Source organism: Nicotiana tabacum, chromosome 23, assembly GCF_000715075.1.
Source record: "Nicotiana tabacum cultivar K326 chromosome 23, ASM71507v2, whole genome shotgun sequence".
Lineage (NCBI taxonomy): Eukaryota > Viridiplantae > Streptophyta > Magnoliopsida > Solanales > Solanaceae > Nicotiana > Nicotiana tabacum.
In genome coordinates, this window is record NC_134102.1 from 99,475,510 (window position 1) to 99,502,460 (window position 26,951).

At 38.0% G+C, this 26,951-nt stretch overlaps 1 protein-coding gene across 1 annotated transcript; it reads right to left on the reverse strand.

Moving 5' to 3' along the window:
• Positions 1 to 26,404, reverse strand: LOC107820467 (putative serine/threonine-protein kinase SIS8). Its single transcript, XM_075245297.1, has 14 exons — positions 25,614 to 26,404; positions 10,930 to 11,370; positions 10,319 to 10,422; positions 8,473 to 9,173; positions 7,724 to 7,936; positions 6,442 to 6,482; positions 2,587 to 2,655; positions 2,388 to 2,488; positions 1,885 to 1,963; positions 1,711 to 1,809; positions 1,547 to 1,615; positions 1,325 to 1,374; positions 1,050 to 1,226; positions 1 to 906 (listed from the first exon to the last, which is right to left on the reverse strand). The coding sequence occupies exons 1-14, from the start codon at positions 26,052 to 26,054 to the stop codon at positions 804 to 806; spliced, it is 2,688 nt and encodes an 895-aa protein (XP_075101398.1). The 5' UTR covers positions 26,055 to 26,404; the 3' UTR covers positions 1 to 803.
• Positions 26,405 to 26,951: the final 547 nt, after the last annotated feature.

Below are 26,951 nucleotides of genomic sequence, written 5' to 3' on the forward strand. Positions count from 1 at the left end.
TGCAATTTTGAATTTGTAGGCACTTGCTCTCAATTTGGCTACAGCCTACGAAGTGTAAGAGAAAGTAAGCTTGTTCCAAAACCATTTAAACAATGACAACACAGCCAAAAGAGAAGAGTTCACCCACAAAAGTAGTTGGGGCATTTTAATACCTCTTTGGCAATGGGTTGAATCCGCAGGGGCATAAGCTCCTTACTCAAATTGGTGGCTCTACCCCTTAGCAAATAAGTTTAGCACTGTACAAGTATGACTATACACAAAACTGTCTTTAGCATATAAGCACAACAAAGAGAAGGAAGATGGTAATGCAGGAAATTTTCCTCATTTCCATTTATTCTTCTGTTGGTACACAACCTGCAGAGGCCGACTGTTTACAATTGCTTCCTTTGACGACCTTCACAGAATTGAGACTTCTCCTCTGCTGCTCGTTTTTTGAACTCATTACATATCTCAACGGTAGTACATTCATCAGCCTAAAATACTAACTAAAAATGATTTTATTTCCTTTTCTTTTCTTTGTTTTCCTTTTCCTTTTACATAGTTCAAGTCCCATACAACGATCCCTATGACCTAACTTCAACTACTGCACTTCGTGCAGCCATTGATTTGGAGATATCTGCTTGTTTCTGAATTGGTTGCGTTGAGTCCCCACTTCGAATGAACCAACTGCTTCCAATCCAGGGCTTTCTTGTGTGCTTCTTTGCATCTACAAGACTTTGCAATCAATTCTCAGTTGCTCTGGCTCTTTTTGAGCCTAGAAACAACCTTCTGTTATTATTACAACAATACCTAACCTGTCAACCTTATTGCTGATTTGTACAAGTTTCAAATCCCTGGACATTAAGACGCTGAAGACACTTGAGACGAGTTATGATCTGCCCAAAAGAAGGGCGCGCTTGAGAATTTCTGCAGGAGAAGAAGGACATTAGTCATTTAATACAAAGAAAAACTGCAGCAATTCTCAGACTGTGCACATCTCAACACTCTTGTGGACACGAACAAGTCTGAAAATCTACTCGTGAAATTATATCAGAGTTGAATAGACGCACTGATTCCAACAGTCGCTTATAATCTCTGCAACTATGGGATCAACAGTTGCAGGAATATCAAGGCGTCTACCCTGAAAACCAACAGCTCCAACGACCTGCATTGAGTTCATCCCTGACCATGGCACTTTAAGAGTTGTCAACTCCCAAAATATTACACCAAAACTGTACACATCGGATCTGCAAACCAGGCAATCAAACTCATTTAATAAAATTCAAAACTAATAACCATAACAAAGTTGAGCACCATGACGGATATGAATAAAGAGCAAACTTACTTTTCATTGGATGGTTCATTCCTTAAAACTTCTGGTGCCATCCATTCAGCCTGCAATTAATGGAATGCCATTAGCAAATTTGAAGATTTCAGTCCTCTTTCTCACCCTATTTAGCCATACTTTGTCAGCTTTTTGTTTTTGTTCTAAATGGGTATGGAGCAGTAGAAAAGAGGCCTGGAAAAGATGGCATAAACTGAGTCATAAAAGTGAACATGCAATCACCGTTCCGGCCGTTGACTTTGAAGAGAGAAATGTGTGGTGCTTCATGCGAGACATCCCAAAATCACAAACCTTCAAGCATGGCAGAAGCATGGATTGTTGTAAGCAAAAGCTTAGTTCTCACAAATTTTATAGGCTATTATTTACAAGATTCAAGGCAGACGCACCTTAACAACCCAATTTTTATCAACAAGAAGATTTGGAGTCTTCAAATCTCGATGCACAATGACAGGGTTGCTTGTGTGCAAGTAATTCATTCCTTTGGCCTACACGAAGTTGATAATTAGCAAACAGGTAACTAAAACTGAAACAAACCCAGGGATTCACTACCCAATAAATACCACATCAAGTGCCATCCGCATACGCCTTTTCTCATCAATTTGGATATTTGGACGATGCAGTAACCTATATAAACTTCCCCTGCACCAAAAATACAGGTATCAGATACACTTAAAGACAAGAAGAGAAAACAAAATTGATATATTACTTAATAGTAACAAACACGATATACTAAAAAGTATCTTGGCATCACTAGCAATACAGCTATAGATGATATAAGAGCTTCTTGCATGTTTAAACTATATACCCGTTTGCTCTCCAAAAAGCAAAGAAATAACAAGAGCATGATTTCGTGAACGCATTACAAAGATTTGAATGCACACAAGGAAAAAGGTATAAGTCACAACTGATCCGGCAACAATGCCCAAAATATCCTGGGACGAGAATGGCTTGAAAAACGTATCCCATGAGCCAAGATTAGAAAGCCAAGGCTAAACATTTAAGAGATGGGCCAACTTTCAACCGTAGCATGTTAGTAATGTGCAAGTAGAAAAGAGTTCTCAACCTTGGCAAGAACTCAGTCAGTATAGAGAGATTTGGGGGGCGAGTTACAGCTCCCATGAAGAGAACAACATTAGGATGTCTCAGCCTCAACATAATTTCAATCTGCAAAACGAAATGCACACAGGGTCCTTAAATTTCAGGAAAGCTCATAAAGCACTAAGTACTACTCCACATCACATCTTTGTCTATGTACAACTTACTTCACATTTAAACTGTGCAAGGGCATCACTTGTAATATCCTGATTCATGAATTTCTTCACGGCAACTTCCTGCAATGCGGTAACATTAATTACGTTCACTTAAGTTTACAGAAAAAGTGTGTTAAATAACTATACAATACTACAGTCAACATTCCAGACCACTCTCATGCTACTTGCACAGAGGTGCTGGATGCTAGTCTATTTCTTTCATTACTTAAACTATCAGTTCAAAGTAATGGATGGACAGTGGGTGAACCACATGTCAACTTTCAAGGACACCTCCAACCACAAACCAAAACAAAGATTTGACATGATACCAGAGAACACAGAGACTACGAAAAAGCTATATTATTCAACTTACCATCTACATGATTGTTAGAGAATGTACATGTCCCACATTGATTCTGTAAACATTTCAAAAGGGATTTATAAAGGCCGTTCGCTATTTCACCAATTACCTTTGTATTTTGAATTGGGTGCTCCAATTCTTTCACATGGTGTTAGAGACATATTTTGGTAAACCCGTTATTAGAACCTATGTTATCACTCTGCGCTTCTTTCAACTAAACCTATTGAGCCACTCTGGACTTATCTCTTTCAATCCAATCCACCGAGCCATTATCTACTCTCTGTTGTAGGCACACTCCTTAACATTTGAGCCTTCTCTTTCAACCCCATGTCTATTTCTCATCCTGACGAGCTTACTCTCTCTGATTCGTGCATTCTCTTCAGCCTGTACTCGGCCTATTTCTCTGCTCCAAACCTACTCTCTAGTCAGTCAAGCAATTTTAATTTCTCAACAGTTAAACCCGTGAAAAAGAAAATCTTCAAGTTGACATGCAGACTTAGGAAACATGTCTCATATTGGTCGACAAGGATTCACAATGGAGTTTATATATGTCTTAGAACTCTTTTTAATCCAACATTATGTCACTTGAATTGATGTTTTCGGTCCAAAAACATGAGATTTGGAGACTTGAGTGCCCTGATTATTTGAGAACCTCAGTTGGAGGTTCTAACAACTTAGCTTGGCTTCTTCTGCTGTAAGCGTCACGGTGTCCATGATCACCTAACTAAACAGGCTAGATTGTGGATGAAAAGGCCCGAGCACATGGGGTAAATGCTGATTTCTAAATTGTGCAGTTATTTTTGTTGACGGACATGTTTCGACCATTCCAAACTTGTTACTTATAGCCTGTTTGGCCAAGCTTCTAAAATCAGCTTATTTTGAGAAGTGCTTTTCTCAAAAGTACATTTTTAAAAAGTGCTTTTTAAAAAAGTGTTTTTGGTGAGAAGCAGTTTGTGTTTGGCTAATTAATTTGAAAAGCACTTTTGAGCAATAATTAGTGTTTGGCCAAGCTTTTGAAAACTGCTTCTAAGTGTATCTTTCTCAAAAGTACTTCTCAGAAAAGTGCTTTTGGAGAGAAGCTACTTTTTTCTGCTTCTTAAAAACTGCTTCTGCTTCTCCTCAAAAGCACTTTTTTTCCTTCCAAAAGCTTGGCCAAACACCTCAATTTTTGGCCAAAAGTGCTTTTGGCTAAAAAAAGCACTTTTGGCCCAAAAATAAGCTTGGCCAAACAGGCTATTAGTTTGGGTGAAGGCCCGTGCTTAATATACTAAAGATGTTCCCCACTTTTATGATATTTCTAGAATGAGTAACTTGAAAAAGAAGGAATCAGACATGTCTACTTATTAGGCACAAGTTCAAGCAGTTATGAAGGATTTTAATAAGTTGATGCCAGTCACCGCCAGTGTTTAATAAGCAATTAGAACAGCGACAAAAAGGTTCTTAGTTCTCATACTTGATAGGCTTCCAAATGATCTTGACTCAGGGCAAGACCAGATTTTGGCTAGTCCCAATATGCCTCCAGTGGATGAGGTGTTCTCCCGCTTATTACCTCTTACTGCTCCTAGCCACACAGTGGTCCTTCACCATTTCTAGCATCACAGACGGTAGAGAATCTAGGTGGAGGTTGCTTGGGAAATTCTTGACCTAAGTGCACTCATTGTTATAAAATTGGTTATACTCGTGAGAAGTGCTTTCTCTTTACATGGTCAACCGCCAAGGAAGGCTCATGTTGCCCAGACTAATTCCATTGGTAATCCGAGCAATCAGACATTCTCTTTTTCTAAGGCAGAGTTTGAATGACGTCCTCCAGTATCCGGTGAGTGAACAGAACCATGGCCTGTATCTCTCAGCCCTCCACTCTTAGACCTTGGGTGAGTGACTCAAGTGCCTCTGGTGATATACTTGGTAATGAATTACTTTTTCTACTATCTCCTTTTCAGTCTCTTCCAACAGTCACAGGCTACTGGCACACCGACTATGCTGGAATTGGTCAATCACCTACAACTATGCCTACTCTTTTTCCAAAAATTGTATTCTATCCATTCTCCCTAATTCTTCATTATTCTCTAGGATTCTTCATCTTCTACTGAATTTAGTTTGAGGGCATTTAAATAGCTAAATTAAAGAATTAAGTTCTATTTTTCTTTTGTTTTGCTGGAGAAGGATCTTAGAGTGTCTAGGCTTGGGCCAGGAGGGTTCTCAATAAGTTCTTCAAAAAATCTGATTCAGGCCCTAAAATCCTAAAATGAAGAAGATTCTGTTTTTTCGTTTAAGTTCTTTTCTTTCTAAAAGAATATATCTGATTAAGTTTAATTTGGGGAGCTAGGCAAAAGAAGTTGAAAACCCAAGTAACAGAAGGGAAAACTTTTAACTGCCCCTTCTTTTCTCCTTGCAATAGTTTCTAAACATCAGGTTTCATATGCTACTTCCATTTTTGGTTTTATACTACTTCACAATCTCTTCAATCTTAAGGAGGATAAAAGTAGCTCACAAAATTGAAGGTGAATTGGAATGCATGATCTAAGATAAATGGAAAATGAAAAAAAGTGGTTAAAACGTTAAGCTAGGTGTAGATTGATTTGGCATAGAGAAACCATCATTACTACATGTACAAGATATTTCCCGTCATGTGAATGTATATGTTTGCATTCTTATCCAAAAAGAAAGTGTGTATGTATGCAATCAGGAGCAAATGCTCAACTAGGGTCTGGCTGAACTAATTTTAGACGTTGTGAGGTGCTTAAGTAAGGAGAGAAGTAGGAAAGAGGAGTAATGAAGTGCATAGGTGAGAGTTAATTTGCAACTTAGGGACTATGGGAAGAAACGAACTCGTGAAGAAAATATCAGCTTATCTATTAAGCTACATATAGAGACCAAAAAAGAGATCTTATCTTTACTGCATACTATTATCTGAAGGAACAGTTGGCTTGAGTGCTACTGCAAGTCCAATGACTTCTAAATTAGCTTTATCATCTTCTATTCCAAGCATATCACGTAGGAAAACAGATAACTTTATGCAGCAGTGCTGCTAAAATTATAGACTGGAAACCCTAACTATCCTTCCCCTTAGAATCATGAGAACCACATACGATTCCGTGCTGCATTACTTTTTGTTTCTCTTTTCCTTTGTCATTGTCCTTCACAAATCACATCTTTTGAAATATCTTCGATGAAAAGTACAAGCTACCTAAATATTTTGTCATGTCATTGATTATACAGAGTGCACTAAGAAGCGTGTATGCACCCAAATGTAGTGTTAATAGTTCCTACTGTTTCAGAATACAAGGAAAAGATTGACAATACATATATGAATTTTATAACACTCTCCAATTTGAAAGAACTCTTCAGAAAATTAGAAAACTAATCCATGAAAAAGACAAATTCATTTTGCTTTCTTAGGAAAATGGAACATACAGAAAAGGGACTTGTCAAATAGAGCTGATGCACTATGGTTCTTATTCTACTCAGGATAGACGATAGATATACAAATCAGAAATATGACTTACTGTGCCATTCCATTCTGCACGGTATACCTCGCCAAATGACCCTGAAAAGTCACCTCAGTGTTATTATGTTGAGCATTCCATCTTAAAGATATTCAGTTTTTCACATTCACTTCAGTCAGAGACAAATAACTAATTTACATGGTAAACTGTAGAAACAAATAATCTGCTTCCTAAAAGTAAGCAAATAAAAGGACTTCAATCCTCATAGGTGAGGGAAGGGGGAAATCTGTAGCAAAGTACTAAAAGTCCCTACTCAAACAATATTACTGGAGGCACTCAACCCAAAATTTTGCCCTGTGAATGAAGTTGTGATAGTTAATTGGTAGTGGCCAGTGACGACAAAGTATACTTCTTATAGAATTGGAGTGTTCATAATACAAAAAAGGGATACTATGATAACTTTCGGTAATATGATTTTTAAAAGACATTGACATATATAACACCATTCTGTTTCCAGAAATTGGTCCAAAAATGAACTGAATTTGGAATGGCAGTAGTGTATTGATCATGTTAAGAAAGGTAATGCATTCAGCTATTATCAATTAGATGGAGGGGATCTAAAGCCCCAAGAGTTGGCTAAGTAACTAATAGCACATACATAAAATAAAAGATCTTATCACCTGCCAATTCACCCTAACCCAATGTACAAGTTACAATTTGCCAAAAGAATAAAAGCAGTTAAACCAACACAAAAGACAGTTTTGACAAGTACCTAATCTAACAAAGTCATCTAAATACGTCTATTTTACACCTTATTATTCATATAAATTCACATATGACCTATTACCAGAAATATTCTCAAAGTAGGAAATTCTAAAATGAATAAGCCTGAAAACACATAAACTAGGACAAAGAAAATGACTGACTTTTTTGTTTATGAACAAGTTTAACAACATCAATAGAAATGGTTTTTTACAGAGCATAAAAGTATGATGCTGCTCTATTATCTGAAAACATACTAAATAGCTGAGCACACATTAGTATGTACACAGTTTTATTTTTATTAAAGGTAATGAAGAATAACAGTAAACCTTACATCATTTGGTAACTGCATATGAACTGTCAGCTACATAGTTTAAGAATAACATACAAAACTATTCCGTCTGCCATTTTTCTTCAATCATTTTAAAACAAGATAGCTGTACTCATATGTCTACTACAGAAAGGCAAAAGGTGTAAGCTTAAATTTGATTTTAGATATAGCCACAGAGACTTTTTTCCAAGGTTGCACTGCCCATCCATGTACAATCACAGAAAATGAACTTAAAGCACTGGGTCTTACCAATACCAATACGTTCACCAACATGGAGATCTTCCCATGGAATTTCCCACTCTGCCACCCCGCGTAGCATTGGAAGCTGCTCCTTCTGCACCGTGTAAGACTTGGACTGAATGCAAGTAACTATTTCCCTTGCTTTACTAGCTGATTCTTTGTCTTTGTATGCACAGTTGTTATCTGAAATATTTCCAAACTTCTCCCTATAGCATTTATCACCTTCATCAAGCAAAACAACTTTCAGATTGTTCTTTTAGAATGGCGATAAGCAAAGAAATCCACAAAAAAGGAAATTGAATCTAACTAGGCTAATTTAGGGGATGGAGAATACAAGATAGGGAATAGAGACTATCAATTCTTTTCCAAATTGGAATCCTTATAAGAAGTCTATGGGATCATATGGATGCTTGTCCCCATTTTGACTCTTGTATGAGGAATCACAATAGGTGTACCAGTAATTGTTTGGTTAGAAAGAGAAATATTTGCAGGAATACAACAACGTATCGGCATACGTTGTTAAATAGAAATAAGGAATGTCAGTCGTTGATAATTTAGTCATCAGCCCGTTGTTTTCGAATGGGGCCATTCAAGGATGTAAAATATCACAGTGTGATAAAGAATCAATTAAAAAAGATTCCCTAATTCCAATTAGGAATTCATTTCACGAAGATGGATAAATTAAAATCCAAGAAAAGCTCCATCACCAGTTTGGATTGTTTCATCCATTCTACTTCTAACAGGTGGGAAACTCTCACCTGAAGTATCATTTAATGCATTGTCTCCAGGTGCAGTAACAGTATACTCCTGTTTGGGCTGCAAAATGCCGGTTTCATAGGTGATGCTGTAAGGGAACTGCATCCCGGTGAAGGCTATAAGAGACTGATTGTTATTTTCTGAACTTTGTCTAGTACCAACAACCCTATTCTCTGATAATTGATTTTTTCCAGCAACAACTCCTAAAATCAAATCTGATTGTAAATACATTTGACTCTCTGGAAAAACATCTCGAAGTTTAACATCTGTGTTTTCTGCAGGACAGTTCACATGCTCATAAGCTTCTCTAGCTTGCGTTATCTGTGCCATGGATGTATTATCATGGGAAACTGCTGAAGTGTCACATAATCTAGCTGATGATGGAAGGAGATTTCCACAGTCATGCTCAAACTTCGTGCTTCCAGTTCTAACTGAACTATTTCCACTACCGCCCTTTGCTTCAATGCAGTAGAAAGCTGGTTCAGCCCTTGAAATCCATGTATTGGCAGTTCCATGAGCAGCAGTAACTGAACCTGATTCCGTCCCAGTTTGTGTGTCAAATACCGGAATTGAAATGATAGTACCACCAGCAGGAAGTGGTGTAACACTGTGCACGTCTACTGCATAACTTTGTAACTGACCACTTGATGCCTCGGTGGGAATCAGGGCACCCGGTGCACCCATTAAATCAATTATATATTCACTGCACGTTAAACCAATAATCAGTCAGATCCTACTGGAAAATTTCCTAAATTTTCATGGTCGTAATTCTACAGAGAGAAGGTTAAAGAACTAAACAGAAGATAAAGGCAAACGAACTGACAAATAGCAAATATCCTACATGAAAATAGCCAGCCGACAGTAAACTTTTGACTAATTACTTGGCAACAGAAAAGAGATTGTACAGTGGGAAATAAACAGTACTAGTTTTTATTGACAAGTATAAACAGTACTTTTTTTTGACAAGTATAAACAGTACTAAATTTTACAAAGACGAATTTGGGTATGCCTTAACTTCATCTACTTGATAACCGAAACAAGAAAGAAGAAAAACTAAAACGGTTATTCTCGCAAAATAATATAAATCTGCAAGTATTTAAGTATAGCAGTAGTCTCAATGCAGAAAGTTCAACAAACTTGTTTCAAAATCAAAAGCATATCTGCTCAGTCGCTCAAGCAGCTCTATACTTAAAATGAGAACAGGCTAAAAGGAGTGCAACATCTTTTTCGAAGCTAGCATTTACCCATCTAAAACCCTCTAAACCTTACACCTGCGCTGTATGATTTTCAACAGGGTGTGTGAGAAATAAAACAAGGAAGAAGGAATTGAGAGTGTTAAATCCCACATTGGTTGAGGGAATGGATTGTGGACTTGGGTAATCCCCCGTCATGAGCTAATTGTTTGGGTGAGTTAGGTGCAAGGTCCATTTCTTCACGTGACATCAAAGCCACACCCATCAATTCATGTTGTTGTGAATCTCATGTTGGGCCCTTGTGTGTTATTCATGCTCCAATTGTCCAGTTTTGGGTGTAAGGGGGGATGTTAAGTGCCACATCGGTTGAGGAAATGAGTTGTGGTCTCCTTATAGGGTCCTGAGCAATCCCCCCCAACTCCTGGGGCTAGTTTTTGGAGTTGAGTTAGCCCAAGGTCCATGGATGAAAAGATTTAAAAGAGAGAGAGATCAGAAACTCGATAGCCACTGTGAAAGCTTTTCTTAGAAATACTACTTTTGAGAAAGCAAAACAAAATTTACTCTTAAAAAAGTTCAAAACACAAACCAATATTTTCAGCAAACACTATAGTTCACATATACATCCAGGAAATATGCCCATCAAAAAATTGTTTACCTTCCATTGTCAAATTTGATCAAATTAACAGCTCCATCATCAGTGCCAGTATAGTAACTTCCCTTAACGAGCTTGCATGGCAAGTTGATTCTATCAGCAAGTACCTATCAGCAGATTAAATGATCCATATTGGTTAGAAGCATGAGTCTGGGAAAGACACCAACAGAAATCAGAGAAAATGGTGACTTCTTTAGAAAAGAAAACAACCCAGCAATGAACTAGTACAGAAGAGAAAGTCAATCATTTACCCTTGGAAGTCAGAAATTTTCCATATTTTCCATTCGATCACAAAAGGAGTAAATACATTGAAAAACAATAGAATTAGCGCTGCTTTTCATTTTGAATAAGATGCCTGATGCCCTTATGCTAAAGCATGAATTTCACCACTGAACCTAGACAGACATGCAAAGATCTATTTGAAGTAAATAGTGGGTGCTACAGATGATAAAAATGTGGAAGTTAGCCCAGGAATACTTCGATTCTGAATACTTAAATGGTAATGAGTACCAAATCATTTGATACTGAATCCAACACCGATTTATCCTAAAGCAAGTTAATCATCCATATCAATCTAGTAAAGAAATGTAAGGGAAGATTGAAGCTGTTGTCACCTTAAAGAGTAAGGCCCTATGTCGTGAATGTCCAATATCAAGACAGCCAAGAGGAAGAATGATAGAGTTCAACGAAATTCTTAGCTCATAACTCCTTGCAGTCCACCTCTTCGACATTTCTTCTGCGTCATTAACAGGACCTCCCATTCTATTAGCAACAAGCTCAGCAATTTTCTCAACTAAAAAACTTGTAACCGGGACCTTCTTCAAAGCTCGGCATTCCCGGGACATGAAGTACACTCTCTCCTCAAGCTGCCGCAGTTCCATATCAGCTGCACGGTTTACTAAGATAACTTCGTAATTAACATTATCCAAAACTGAAACTGCTTTTAGATCCACTAATAAAGGCATCTTCCCCTGAACCACACCACTGGAATTAATTCCATAAACATCATAGAATCCATCCACCACTTTCTCATCATAATTTACGACATTATAGTTCTGCATTAACACCAAGTAGGAGGTTTAGTACCAATTGAAACTTAAGATGCAAAAATTAAGTAAAGAATACAGGAAACAAAACGCTAAATAGAGACAGCCCTAATTCTGCTAAAAGTTAAACAAGCAAGAACAGCATGGGATCTTGAAAGTGTTTTCAGCAAATATAGGTAGCAGGATATTGTCAAGAATTTTAAGGATCTAAGCATATTCCTCCCCAGAAATAGTCCAATTTTGAACACAAGGATATAATCATGTGCAAAACGACACTTTAACATGGCAACAGTAAGTGAAAATCTGTTTCTCTGGTGTTACGAACTAAACTTAGTTCAAACTGGTAACGGTAACTGTTTATACACACACGGCGACTGTGTTTATTAATACTTTTATACTGCGGCCTTTGTCAGCGTTGAATGTTCTAATTCAATAGGAGATAGGGTCAAGGTAAGAACTAAATATTAAGTGAGTGTGGGTCCAATAAAGAGATAAACTTTAACTTCTTGGTGCATTTACTTCAAAATAATGTAAACATTAATCCAATCCTACCTTTCAGACATGAAATTAAACACTCTTTTCATTTTAAGAAAGTAAGAACTTTTGGAATGACCTATAAAGCAAAGTTGGAGCAAAAGAACTGTATGTTATCATCTGCAGAAGCAGCAACTTTTAGAATACTACTATGACACTAACCCGACACTTCAATTGGAGAAGAAAAAAGTCTTAAATTATTCATCACTATTGACATGCATACCGCTCAGTTTAGGAATAAAAATACCTTTTCTCCAAAAATTAGACATTAAGTTTAGATTAGACATATTTATCAAAAGAAAAAGTTCAGATCAGCCATAACCAATATGGAGGGACTGACATAGTAAAGGAGGCTAAACAAAGCTATCAAAATTCAAAGGGATGTGCCAAGGCTCGGAATATCCTTCTTTAAAGGAAAATAGGACAACTAATTGGAAAAAAAGGAGTACATGTTTTCGTCCAGTCACTACCTTTAATTATGTCCCTGATCTTTTTAATCTTTCTTTTCCCCAGTTAGACCCAACTCCATGAACACCATGTTTCTGATTGTGGTAAAACATCTACACTTCTTTACACAACAAATACATGCATGCCCGTCTAGTAAGCAATGACAAAAGCTAAACTGGAAACAAACAGAAGCGCTTAATACATGTCTCCTGAGTTTACAGACATCGTATCTGAACTCCTTAAACTCTTCATGCTTCATAAGTGAATGTTTTTTAACAATCGAGAAATCCCCGAGGGCCAAACTGGGGCACGGTTTGAAACTCAATGGATAATTGGCCCACTGTGGTGGAAGATGGCTACTTGAGTTATAGGGTTTGGTTGAGCCCTGAATTTCGCCCTATCTTTATGCCTGTGATAGTGGCGGAAAAAAAGGGAAGGTCAAATAGAAGGAAGGGGAGGGGAAATCAGTCTCTGAGGGAGGGGAAATCAGTCTCTGAGGGGAGGGGAGGGCTCACCGGATCACTGGACTAAGCCGGAATCAGACGTTAGATCGAGAAGAGACGGGAGGTTTGAATTTGGGAGAGAAAGACAATTTTAACAGGAGAAAAAGACGTGAATGGGTTAGTGATGCGGGCTGGAAAGGCAGAATGGGCCGATCCTCTTCTAATTATCATAGGGCCGGGCAAGTTTTCAGCAAGTATAGGCATGGGCCTCCTCACATGGGCCCAGCAACTTTTCCCAATTCTATTAGAATTGATCCTAAGGGGCCCAGATTATTTCAAGTTGCGCCTGATAAGGCTCCTAAGCATATGGGAACAGTCGTTCCTCCTTCTTCTACCAATGGTGCTTCACATAGTGGCACTTCTTCACCAAGCTCTAGTGACTTGCGACCCCCTTCGATGGCCGCTGCTTCAGGGGCAACACCGGCTAAAGATGGTGCTGTTATTCCACGGCCTCCCGCCTCTGATGGACCCAGTTCCATCGCCCACTCACCTGCTCCTGGGCTTAGTTGTGCTAAGGTTACACTTTTGGGGAGATTGTTGAGCATGCCCCAATTGATATTAGTGCCTGACCAGTATTTTCAATAAATATGCCGCCAAGGGTTCCATGCTCTCTTCCTCCCTGCTACCCTACTGGTGTTTCTGGACATTCCTATATCAGCAGGGTGTTAATTTCAGAGGTTGCTGCCCCTCAAGGAAATGGCGAGATCCTTTCGGCACCTAAAATTCCTAGTGCTAGCAATGCTATGGTCTTGTATTCCTCTGGTAGGAGCAAGGAAATGGTACATATATAAGACGTCTGCCCAATTTCGTCACGGATTGGAGGAAGGGATATGTCTTTCTGGATGGAGGATAAACTATTAAACTTTGGGAAGTTTCTAGGTGTTTCTTTTGAAGGGAAGGAAGATAAGGTGTTAGAACTGTTGAGGGAGATTGAGCAATAATGTCTTTATGATGGTGCAGGGAGGGAGTTGGGTCAAGGTGTTAAGCAAAATAATTTAGGGGATGTAGTGGTGTACCAGAGAAGGGGCCGGGTGTGTGACAAGAAGGAAGGGAGCTCGGCTGGGGGGGGGGTGCGGAAAAGGGGGATATTGTTACTTATGGAAGTTAAGATTCTTTCATGGAATGTGAGGGGGATGAATGACCCAAACAAAAGGGCCATCATCAAAGTGGGAGTTAGAGAGTGAGGTGCTAACCTAGTTTGTTTTCAGGAGACAAAAATGAAAGTTTTGTCGGATGTGATTGTGAGGATTGTTTGGGGAGGTAGTTGGGTAAAATATGACTGGGTCCCAGCAGTAGGAAGTGCCGGGGGCATTCTTCTAATGTGGGATGATAGAAGCTTGGAGGTAAAGGAGATTAAGAAGGGAGTTTTTTCTTTAGCAGCTCCTATCAACGATAGAGTGAGTGGGGTGGAGAGAGGGATTTGGGGGAGTGTACGGACCGATAGGAGAAGGGTCCAAGGAGTCTTTCTGGGAGAAACTGGCCATTGTGATGGGGGAATAGAACACTCCATGGGTTCTAGGGGAAAACTTTAACACTATTAGATTCCCGGAGGAGAGATTAGGGTGTAGTCTGATTTCGAGGGCCATGGAGGAGTTTTCTGACTTCATCAATGATCACTTTCTCATTGACCTTCCTCTGTCAGGGGAAAGGTTTACTTGGGCCAGGGCGCAGGATTCCAACTCAAGGTCTAGACTTGATAGATTCCTGATATCGCCCCCATGGGATGAGCTGGTGCCGAATGTGCTGCAGATTCCTTTACCTAGGCTGACTTCGGATCATTTGCCTATTTTGCTAGATGGATGCAGAGGGAGGGGGGTGCGTGCTCCCTTCCGATTCGAGAACATGTGGTTGAAAGTGCCAGGATTCGGTGACAAGGTGAAAAAATGGTGGACAAGCTACGGGGTATCAGGGACAACTTCATTCCGTCTTTCGAAGAAACTTAAATTGCTCAAGGGAGATATTATTAGGTGGAATAAGGAGTTTTTTGGGAGGGTAGAGGTTAAAATGAGGGAGCTTATGCATGAATTGGGGGAATTAGAAAGAGGGGAAGGGGCGAGGGAATTAGATGAATCTGAGAAAGCGAGATTGGGGAGGTTAAGAGGGAAATAGTCGAGTTAGCAATAGCTCAAGAGACTAGTTGGCGGCAAAAATCGAGGGCGCTATGGTTAAAGGAGGGGGATTCGAATACCAAGTTTTTCCACAGAGTGGCGGTTGCAAATCGAAGGAGAAACTTCATAGAGTCCTTAGTTGTGGATGGGGTGAGGATTGAGGGAGAGGAGGGGGTAAAGGGGGCGATAGTGGGGTTTTATGAGAACTTATACAAAGAGAAAGTTAGTTGGAGGCCGACTTTGGGGGGAATAGAGTTCAACCACATAGGGGAGGGAGACAGTGAGTGGCTAGAAAGGGCTTTCGAGGAAGAGGAGATGCACGAGGCTGTATCGAGTTGTGCTGGTGATAAGGCCCCCGGGCCTGATGGTTTCTCCTTGGCCTTCTTCCAGCTCTTTTGGGACACCATCAAGGGGGAGTTGATGGAAGCCATTGACTACTTCCATGTGAATGGTGTTTTCGAGAGAAGTATCAATGCTTCTTTTATTACTATTGTGCCTAAGAAAGAAGGTGCATCTTGTATCAGAGACTACAAGCCTATTAGTCTCGTGGGAAGCATTTACAAGATTATTTCTAAAGTGCTTTCCAACAGACTTAAGAAGGTTCTTGACGTGACTGTTTCGTCCTCCCAGAATGCGTTTGTGGAAGGTAGGCAGATCCTTGATGCTGCTTTGGTGGAAAATGAACCTGTAGACTCAAGAAGGAAAAATAGAGAACCCGGCTTACTATGCAAGTTGGACCTTGAGAAGGCTTTCGACCATGTCAATTGGGAGTTCCTGGACTTCATTATGATGCGGATGGGGTTTGGGAAAAGATGGAGGGGATGGATCAATTTCTGCATTTCCTCAGTCAGATTCTCTGTCCTGGTTAATGGTAGCCCGTGTGGTTTCTTTGGCAGCTCCAGGGGTCTCAGGCAAGGTGACCCTCTATCCCCTATGCTATTCATTCTAGCGATGGATGCTCTGAGTAAAATGATGGATCGTGCGGCGGGCGGAGGCTTCTTGAGAGGATTCTCAGCTCTGATCGGGGTGCTCAGTGCCCGAAGAGTCTCTCATTTGCTTTTTGCGGATGACACCCTGATTTTCTGTGATGCCGATATGGATCAGTTGACCTACCTGAAGCAGGTCCCGCAGTGGTTTCAGATAGTATCAGGACTCAAAATCAACCTCGGCAAGTGTGAGATTTTTCTGGTGGATGAGGTTGCTAATATTGATGCTTTGTCTTATGTTCTCAGATGTAAGGTGGGCTCCCTTCCCACTACTTACATGGGTCTCCCATTGGGCGTTTCGCATAAGGATACTACGGTTTGGAATCCAGTGATCGAAAGGGTTGAAAAAAGATTAGCAGGCTGGCAGAAACGGTATTTGTCAAAAGGCGGTAAGGAAGTACTTATTAAAAGTACTTTATCGAGTATGCCCACCTATTACTTGTCCTTGTTGCAAGCTCCGGTGAGCATCACAGAAAAACTGGAGCGGCTTCAAAGGAATTTTCTTTGGGATGCGGCGGATGGAACTAGAAAATTCCATCTAGTGAATTGGCAGACAGTCACTTCCCCAAAGAAGTGGGGTGGACTTGGAGTAAAAGATCTTAGGGTATTCAACAGAGCTTTATTGGGGAAGTGGCTGTGGAGATTCGGGGTAGAAGAGCATGCTCTATGGAGGGAGGTCATAGTAGAAAAGTACGATTCCACGGGAGGGGGTTGGAGGACCAAGGCAATCACAACACCTTTCGGGTGTGGCATGTAAAGGAGCATCATGAAGAATTGGGAAGCATTCAGTGGCAACATCACTTACGGGGTGGGAGATGGAAGGAGAATCAGCTTTTGGAATCATAGGTGGTGTGGAGAGGATACTCTGAGGGTCTCCTTCCCCCGCATCTTCAGAGTTTCAAACCAGAAGGAATTGATGGTCCAACAGATTCGTAAGAAGCATGAAGGGGGTAGTATGGGACCTCTCATTTAGAAGGAACATGCAAGATTGGGAGATTGCGGAACTCCAAAATTTGTTGACACTGCTATATGGGCAAGACAGGCCCCAGCCATCTTGTGATTCTTGAAGATGGGGTTTGCGTGGCGATGGTTTGTTCATCGTAAAGTCCTTTTACCAGAGTATGTTGGTGAGAGAGGAGGCCATTTTTCCATACTCCTCGATCTGGATTCCTAGGGCGCCCACGAAGGTGTGCTTTTTTGCATGGCTAGCGGCGAGGGGAGTGATCTTGACTGCTGAAAATCTTCGAAAGAGAGGAATTACACTTGTTAGTTGGTGCTACATGTGTAAAAGCTTAAGGGAAGAAGTTGATCATCTTTTGTTGCATTGCCCTCTGTCCTCGGCTTTGTGGAGGGCAATCCTAAATCTTTTTGGTGTTCAATGCGTGATGCCAAGCACTGTAAAGGAAATGTTATATAGCTGGGCCGGTTTCCGTAGAAGAAGAAAGCAAAAGGCGTGGAAGTTCGCCCCGTTAGCTCTCATGTGGATAGTTTGGGGGGAGAGAAATAGGACAGCTTTTGAGGGGATTGAGTCTCCTTTTTCACATCTTAAGAATAGTATTTTATCTTTGATCGCTTTTTGGTGCACTCATTTAGCCCCTACTTGTATAGAAGATCGGGCGTCTTTTGTAGAGAATCATGTCCTGATGTAAATTCTCTACTTTTTGGTATACTTCGTGTATACGGGAGTTCTCTCCCTTTTGATTAATATAATTTACCTTATCAAAAAAAAAATTTGGCCCGCTCCTTACTGCATAAGTGAATTATGGTCACGGTAAGAAGGGCTAATGGAACTGGGATATTGGCTATTGGTGGTGCATTTGGCTAGAGAAAAATGGCAGTATTATAAAGCAAGAAACCTGTTCAATCACCTCTGTGACAAACTAAGTGGATTTATGTACGAAAACAACCTTTTGTGCTTGCCTTAGGCTTTGCTATGCCTTTTAGGCTGGTCAGGCTAATGTTACGCTAGCGTCAATGAGAATGATTATACAATGTGTTGAGATGTATGATCATCTCATCAAAAAGTTTAAACTGTCAGAGAGAGCGCACTTTAATTACTTAATTATATCTTCAACACACTCTCTTACATACAAACCTAACTCTTTTTGTTGGTCTAAGTGCCTGAACATTTTGTTAGATAATGAGTGGAGGTAAGACTTGAACTCAAAACCTCTGTCTATGAAACCATGTAGAACTGTGTTATCATCTCATCTAAAAATGTAAAGAAATGAACCTTCGCCTAACTCAACCATAGAAGTTAACTCATGTGGTGAGGATTATTCAAGAACATATAAAGAGACAAACAACTCATTTCCTTAACCAATATGGGACACTTTAACACCCCTTCACACGCTCAAGATTAGACATCTGGAGCAAGAATAATTGAAAACGGGAGCCCAACAATGGGAAACACAACTACAGGGATGAGTTTGGCTCAAATACCATGTTGAAGAGTGTGACTATCTCATCTAAAAGTTTAAAATGTTAGAGAGAACTCACTTTTAATTACTTAATTGTGTCTACAACATAATAAATTTGGGGAAAGAGTGAGAGAATGTAGACTTTGAAGACAATACAAGGGTGACAAAGAACAAGTTTGGATTTATGCTCAGTAGATTATAACATAGGCTATATTTTCACTAAGAAGATTTATCATAACACATAGGGAGAGTAAGTAGAATCTCCAAATGATATTAACTTACCCAAAAGAAAAGTACGAGAAAGTGTCTGAAAAAGTCCTCTAGTGGGTACTAAAGAAGACAAAATTTCATGTTAAGCACATAAATATCATAAAGGTTTTGTGCAAACGGGTTGTCATGAGCGCTAGAAGTAGCAAAGCGGATATATGTGAGTTCGGAGTTCCCCATAACCGTTGGTTTAAACCAAGAATCTATTTTGAACTCACACTTGTTTACTCTAGTTATGGATGAACTAACCAATAGTACAATATGGTTCCATCATTTTTACTATTTGCATACAATATTGTGTTGAATATGCTCAGTGAAAATATATATAGCCGTCTCCAACTTGTTTTGGACTGAGCATAGTTGTTTTGTTGTTGCAAACAATAGCGTGTTAATTGATGGAAGTAACAAGGGAGTCGATCAAAGGCTTGAACTCTAGGGAAACACTCTAGAGTAAGAGTTTACGATAAGTAAAAGTACAACAACAACAAACCCAATGTAATCTCACAAACTCTAGAGTAAGAGTTTACGATAAGTAAAAGTACAACAACAACAACAAACCCAATGTAATCCCACAAGTGGGGTATGGGGAGGATAGTGTATACGCAGACCTTACTCCTACCTAACAACAAAATAATAAGATAACTGAAGCAAAAGAAGCAACAGGTAGTAATAGAAATCTAAGAATAAGGAAATAAGAGAAAATTACTGGTATGAAAAAAAATATGCTTAACTACCTACTAACTTTCTATCATAATTCCCGACCTCCACACCCTCCTATCAAGGGTCATGTCCTCGGTAAGCTGTTGTGGCATGTCCTGTCTTTCACCTCTCCCGATACTTCTTTAGCCTACCTCTACTTCTCGTTTGACCCACCATAGTCAATTTCTCACACCTCCTAATTGGGGAATCTATGCATCTTCTCTTCACATGCCCGAACCATCTCAGTGTTACTTCCCGCATCTTGTCCACCACGGAGGCCACTCCCACCTTATCCCGCATATCCTCATTCTTAATTCTATCTCCTAGTGTGCCCACACATCCATCTCAGCATCCTCATTTCAGCTATTTTCATCTTCTATACATGAGAATTCTTGACTGGTCAACACTCCGCCTCATACAACAAGTAGGTCTAACATCTACTCTATAGTACTTACCTTTAAGTTTTGGTGAAACACTCTAGAGTAAGAGTTTACTATAAGCAGAAGTAAGAAAAAATATATGCACTGGAAGCTTAGCCAGCATGAGAAGAACAAAATTAACGTGAGATTAGATAAGATTGCGATCCCCGAACGTTGGTTGGTTTTGTTTAGGCAGACGCCTAAACATGGTTAAGCCTTCAATGAAGCGCCTTCTAAATGAAGGCTTAAGGGCATCTCAAGGAACCTCTGACAACGCTAATTTATACAAATGGGAGGAACTATGCATATGACATGATGGAGAATATTACCTGTAAGTATTTGGTGGACAATTTGAAGGGAAAGAAACTCAAGATGTTTTGAAGGAAGTACCAAGCAGCCCAAATCAGATAATCACGATGAGTCAGAAAATCACAGTGAGTTGTCTGTTCTTTTTTATTTTTGTTGTAAGGAATAAATCATGGAAAAGGCAGAATCTTTATTAGACATTATTGAATCCTTGTAAGAAGATTAAGGATTACTTTTGCTTTTTGAACTGTAAATACCGTTCACAGCACAGTCTTTGCGCTAGAGATTTATAAAAAACTTACCTTTCTCAAAAAAAAATTGTACTAATAATCTAAACCTAGGTATTAGTAATATCACTAATAGCCCAACTAGCTTGAGATATATGCATAATTGTTGTCATCATTGTATTAGAAGGATTTATCACTTCTGACAAAATAGAGTCAATTGGAGTTGTGTTTACCTAAGTTAAATAATGAGAGGAATCTAGCAGGCGTTCAAATTTCACAATATGCACATTAGGCATATGAGCCAAAGTCTTATTCTCTGCCACGGTACTAAGTATGTAATCTATATATATTAAAAAGAGAGGCAAAGACATCATATTAAGCCAAGTCGCAGCATAGTAAAAAGTCATTTGACAATTTTAGGACAAAAAAATACTTATTCATAGGATTAAGCTAAGTGTCAAGATACTATAAAGCTACTTAATAAATTTCATAATTATTCATGAAAAACTTTTAAACACCAAAAATATAACCAAGATAAAATTATAAAGTCAGTAAATAATAGACAAAAGTATTATTTATAAATTTAGACAAATTGAAGAATATGAATAATAGAAGGCTTCTCTATTTAGACTTTTGAACAAATAATAAAAGGCTTCTCTCTTTATGCTTTTGATGAATTCAAAATTACAATTTAATAAAAAAAATAAGGGTATTTTAATTATAAGTAAAATACTAAATGAGAAAATTAATCATATAGCAATAGGAAAAAATGTACAAAAAGAGGAAATAAATATAATATTTGGATTTTTATAATTTGAATTGACTGAAAAAATAAAGTAAATAAATATCACTCATAAAACTTATTGATAAATTTAGACAATTAAAGAATTTTGAATAGTAGACAAAGATTTGATACTATTTTGATGAATTTTGTGCCAAGTGTCATCACTATAGCATATCAAGTTTAAAATTTTAGGACAAAACTCCAACAAAAGTTTCAAAATTATTTTAAAATAGAAGATAGAAAATTAAAATAAAAAAATTAAACTTGCCAATTTTAAAAAATTAATACTTCCTCCCACGTTTAGGAAAAATTAATACTTCCTCCCACATTTGTTTGGTAGTTTTTTTGATTTATTTATTAAACCTTTCAATGCAAAAAGAAATTAATATTCTCCCACATTTTTTGTGTTGCAGTTTGTAATTTATTTATATACTTAATATTTTTTACACAGAAACAAGAAAAAATGGACGGAAAAAACAAATCACCAGAAAATTCAACCCCACTACTGATATCTTCCCAAATGCGGGCTTGGACCAACAATTCTAACCTAACTCCATGATTGATTCTTATCCACGTTCTCCTATGCAAATAATTATTTATGCGATTTCTTCTTTCAAGTATCCACATTAAGCCAAGTGGCAACCTAATAATAAGTCACTTGGCATTGCTCAAGACAATTGGCAATATTAGGAAAAGATAAATAAATAATATAATAAAATTAGTTAGTTTAGAATTAGTGTGGTTAATTTTGCTAATATAGTTGTGAAATGTGGCATTTCTAATTACATAGGACATGAAAGTTCTTTTTATGATTTTTGTTGCTAAGTTATGTGGAAGTTGGATGTAATTTTGTAACTATCAACACAAAAATCTGTAAAAATTATCCAAACGGCAACATGACTAAAAAATTAATTTAACATTTAAATTCTAAAAGATAAGTAATTAATCTTATCCCTAGAAAACACCTAACCCCAAAACCCACGTCTTTTTAAAAAAAAAAAGAACTATTGCCCTTAACTCCATCACTAGCGTCTTCTTAACTAAAACCTATTATTCTCAGAATTTATATCTGAACCAAAATACGCCAGCAGATTTCAGCATTCTCGCAAACAGTGACAATTGGTACGAACAATGTACAAATGGAATTATGCACCATAGCAAGGTTTCCTGGTCGGCCAAAATGTTCTCCAAGGGATATATATCTATCAAAAGAGGCAACTTTTCAACCTATTAATTATATTATTACTGATCTGTTTTCATATTTTTACACCAACATTTATCAGTTGACGGATTTATATAATAATAGTATCTACTAGTTCATGAAGAAAACAAAAAGATGATAAATATTTTTAAACATTTTAAATGCAAACTTTATCCTGACTTTTTTTCAGTTTCTTCAAGTACTTAAATAATAATATTGTATTTCAAGAAAAAACAGTAGAATTTGAATAGACTTAAATGTATGGATATCCAGTGCATTTACACGTTCATAAAATAATATCATTTACATGCTTCTTTGTGTGTATCGTATTTTTCAAGTAATATTTTCTCATGAAAAATTATATTTAATATTCTCCGTGCAACGCGCGGGTCTGAATACTAGTTTCAATTAAACATAGACCAAAATAAACTCCAGTTAACAAACCATGCAGACACACAAAATTAGACATCTCAACTAGAGCATAGGTTTCAACCTTTGCACACCCCTACCATTTTTCTTCTTATTCTTTTTGTTCTTTTGGTGTAGAGGAGCAGGTTGCCCTGCAAGTGGGTTGATGCAAAAGTAGAAGGACTAGTGCATGGCGAAGATGATATGAGTGCTTTAACTGATATGAGTTCATAGCCAAAAGTAATATAACACAAGTTCAGAACTAAATTAAGTTTATAGCTAGATTTTCCGCAAACTAATTCTTTGGCCAATAAGTTTTATGTTTACAAGGTAGAGCGTTTTTAATGAGGTAATCTAAAACTTAAAAGTAACCGGATCCCAATTGATTGATGCATTAAAAGGGACATATCACTTTTACAGAGTGTAGCCACTTGAAATAGCCAATTTAGCCTAAAGGCTTTGGACGAAAGCAATTATAGCAACTAAGAAGACTCCAAAGTTCATCCACTATATTAGTAGCGCTATCCCATGATTTAAATGTGGTATTGCACTTATTAATCTTGAAAACTCAAAAATAGTACCTAAGGAACTCCTAGAAGCATAAGACCAACTATGCAAAAGGTTGAACATAGAAATTTTTATATCAATCTTCTAGTGCTTACTTGTGATGACTCAACCTGCAAGCACCAATGTTTACCATATCCATGTACCATAAACTTCAGAGACGAGGATCAAGTACATCGACATGCACCAATACCCAACACTTGTACCTATGTAGATTACAAATTGGGGTCCCAAGGATTTGATTGAAGATCTTTGAGATTATTTTAGATTATCACTACCTAAACCAATCCAAAATAGTGAGTAGTAAACCAGCCTTAGGCTTGGGTAATATGTTTTTAATGTTCAAAATTTTGAGTTTCAATCAAATTGAATCATTTGAACCTACTTTACAAAATTCATTGCTCCTAATAGATCAAGCCAAAAAGACTAAGGTAGAGAATGCCATATGTTTAACATAACTAAGTCAAACCCACATGCCCCTAGGCTTTGGTCGTAAGAATACATCATGTGATGCAGGTTAGGCGCACATCACGAGCTTGAACTCTTCCACAATTTCACAAATAAAAGCCTAATATTTAAGTGGAGAAGGGTAGAAAAGTGAGCCCATTATCCACCGAGTTTCGAAATGTGTGCCACTGGCCCTGAGATATTTTTCAGTTATCAAAAAGATAAACTAAGTCAAACCCACATGAAGATACTAGGGGTAGCTAAACATAAATACCTAATAAATTCTACATTCTAGATAACGCCTAATTAAAATGGTGCAGAAAGCATCTATTTAGTTCCATGAAATGATGGTGTTGTTACGAAAGATGAAGAATGTAATTTGAATTGACCTCCAAGCTTATATTGTTAATTGTTTTTTTATCAGTATATTTTAATTGTTACAAGGAGCTGTTTGACTATACTAAAATCTGAAATAACCTCTAAAGGTTCATATTTAAGAATACTCAAATGATCTAATTTCGGAGCTGAAACATTAAGAAGCATTGGCTGAACATTACTTTTGAATGTAAAGTGTAGGTATCTCCTTCTATGACAAAAGGAAACTCGGAACCAAAATGTTAAGTTTTGTTCACTTCTTAATATCTGACATACTTATAAGCTTTTAGCATCTGTTTATTTTCAAACAATCTTTTAAAAACAATAACATATTACTTTACTTTAAAGACATGTTATTTTGTTAGACTGGCTATTTTTAATTTTAGTTATGAATCAAGTTGGTTCACTTAAAATTTGTAAAGCATTTTTAGTGGAATGTAATATATGCAATGGTAAGTTTCAAATCGGGTTAATAAAACACCACCAGTGATAGTCAAATAGCTAGAAACTAGACTTTTGTTGCTTTATTGCAGAATTCCCAATTAAAGGATACTTTATCAAAACAATATTTGAATCCAACCGAAAAAGAGTCGTGCACGGGTGGGGGTTCTCATTAAAGGCTCCATAAAATACAAAATGTAGGTGGATGGATAACGCTTCAATTAACACGACAACGGTTACAAGATAGAGCATTTATAATGAGGTAATCTAAAACTTAAATGTAACAAGATCCAATCGATTGATGCATTAAAAGGGATATCTGTCTTTTGTGGAATCTAGTTACTTGAAATAGCTAGCTTAGCCTAAAGGCTTTGGAGGAAAGTGATTAATAGCAACTAGATCAACCCCATAGTTCATAGTTGGAACCTACACTCACTGTCTTCTTATAGGGGATACTAAAAGATTTTATACGAGGCGATATTAAAGGAAAATAGATTGAATTAAAAGGTTTTTAGAACAAGACACGTACGCAAAACAAAAATTAGATGTTGCTCCAAGAATGTAGGTTAAAATCCATTCAAGATGCATTCCCCGGGGTCGGTGGGATTGATGCTTACATCATACATCTAAGCAAACACAAGGAACATGGGTAAGGTGGAGATGAGGTCTGTGTAGCTAGAGCACTTACAATGAAATGAATAGAGCTTCAAATATAAAGCCTAATTTCCAATTTTAAGATAATTTAATTGGCTGTCAAGTTCAAATTTCTGAGATTTATAGCTTGATCCTATTACCAGAGGCCTATGATTTAGATGCTATCTAGAAGCAAAAGTTCAAGCAGTCCAATTATGAAAGACGTGTATAGCCGTGTAGTATCGGTGGGGGTCTTTTGTTCAATAGGTGTGAGTTGATTCTCACTATCCCCTTACCTTGTCCCCTAAATAATAACAAAAAAGGTCAGGCAGTCTAATTTTAGATAATTTATGTGGCCAAATAGGATCATTTGAAGCAAAGTTTCAGTATTTTTTCCATCCATAAGCAAAAATGTTGAAATTAAACCTAAATTGAGAATTTGCAAAAGCAATAAAGTAAACCAAAAGGAAGATTGATTCATACCCAATAACGAAGTGAAAGGAACTCAACAGGATTTTCCAAAGGGGAACAGCCCAAGCTAATCTCTTGTGCAGCTTTGATCTGGGCCGTTTCTGGATCTTCACGAGAATTCGGGTCAGAAACACTGATCGCCAAAGCCAATTGAACCTGAAACTCCTCCTCGAAGTAATTAAAGTCAGCAGAATCCGAAACCGAACCGGAATTCGACTCAGCCGCGGCTCTCACCAATGCGGATGAAGTTGACCCAGATTGTGTCGGGGACACAGATGAAGTTGACCCAGATTGCTCAAACCGGTTCGTCGTTTGCTGATTCGGATCAAGCAAAGGCGGAGGAGAGTGATGAGGTGGAGGAGGAGGGGGGTGATGAGGGGGGTGGTGGGGATGCTGATCGGCTACACCACCGCCGATATGAAGTTTACGGAGTAAATGCTTCATTTTGGACATGGTGAAGTATCATGGAAGGGAGAGAACGAAAAAAGACTCAATTTTTAAGAGAATTTGGGGATATGGGTTAAAGGGGTGGGTAGAAAAAGGGGGGTTGGGTGGGGAGGAGAAGAAGGAAGATTCGGTTAAATTTGTACAGTTATTGGGTTGCTAGTACTAAACTCAAATTCTTGTTCTTCAAGCTAAGGGGAGAGAGAGGGAGAGAGAGAGAGAGAGAGAGGGGAAAGGGATGGTGGTGGAATTAAATTAACTGCTCCGTATTTTTTTTCCTCTTCCCTCCAATAAGAGTTACAACTGTAGTTCGTACATAGTCTTGTCTTTATTTAAAATTGAAGTCAATACACACCTGTTGTGGGGAGTTTTGGTTTTGGAGGTTGCGAGAGTGGGGGGATGGTGTTTAGATGAGGACAAAAAAAGGCTTGAAGGTAGAGATTGTGGTTGATGGAATTTCATTCATCTATCCAAGTAGTAGTAATAATCTAAGGTCGTACATCATTTGAGTTTCTCTATGTTTTTATCTTTTTTCACCTTTAGGTCCCATATTTGTGCCCAAAGCCTTTTTTTTTACTTAACTAGTATGCGTTGTTACAAGGACTCTTCGACAATCTCCATAAAATTAGAACGAAAAAACATGTGTTGCTATAAGATCTCATAACTTAATTTAGAGCATGTGTCAACTCGAAGTTAAATGTTAGGACGTTACAAGGAACGACTTAGAGTAAAATCTGAGCTCGTTTGGCCTTGCAAACACTTATTAAAATATTTTTCTCTCGTGTATTTCCTTATTCATGGTTGATATATTCTTGCGTCTTATGTGTATAGGAACTTGTGATGACCCAAAAGATGATCTTTAAGTTTAATAATTAATTCTGTGTTCTAAGACCTTGAAAAGCACTA

Excerpts from the sequence above, each read along its gene's own strand:
- LOC107820467 (XM_075245297.1), bottom strand. The coding sequence starts at position 26,054 with ATGTCCAAAATGAAGCATTTACTCCGTAAACTTCATATCGGCGGTGGT. Across the intron at positions 7,937-8,472 it reads TGCATTAAATGATACTTCAG|GTGATAAATGCTATAGGGAG; the intron begins GTGAGAGTTTCC and ends TGCTTGATGAAG. Across the intron at positions 2,489-2,586 it reads TTGCACAGTTTAAATGTGAA|ATTGAAATTATGTTGAGGCT; the intron begins GTAAGTTGTACA and ends TTCGTTTTGCAG.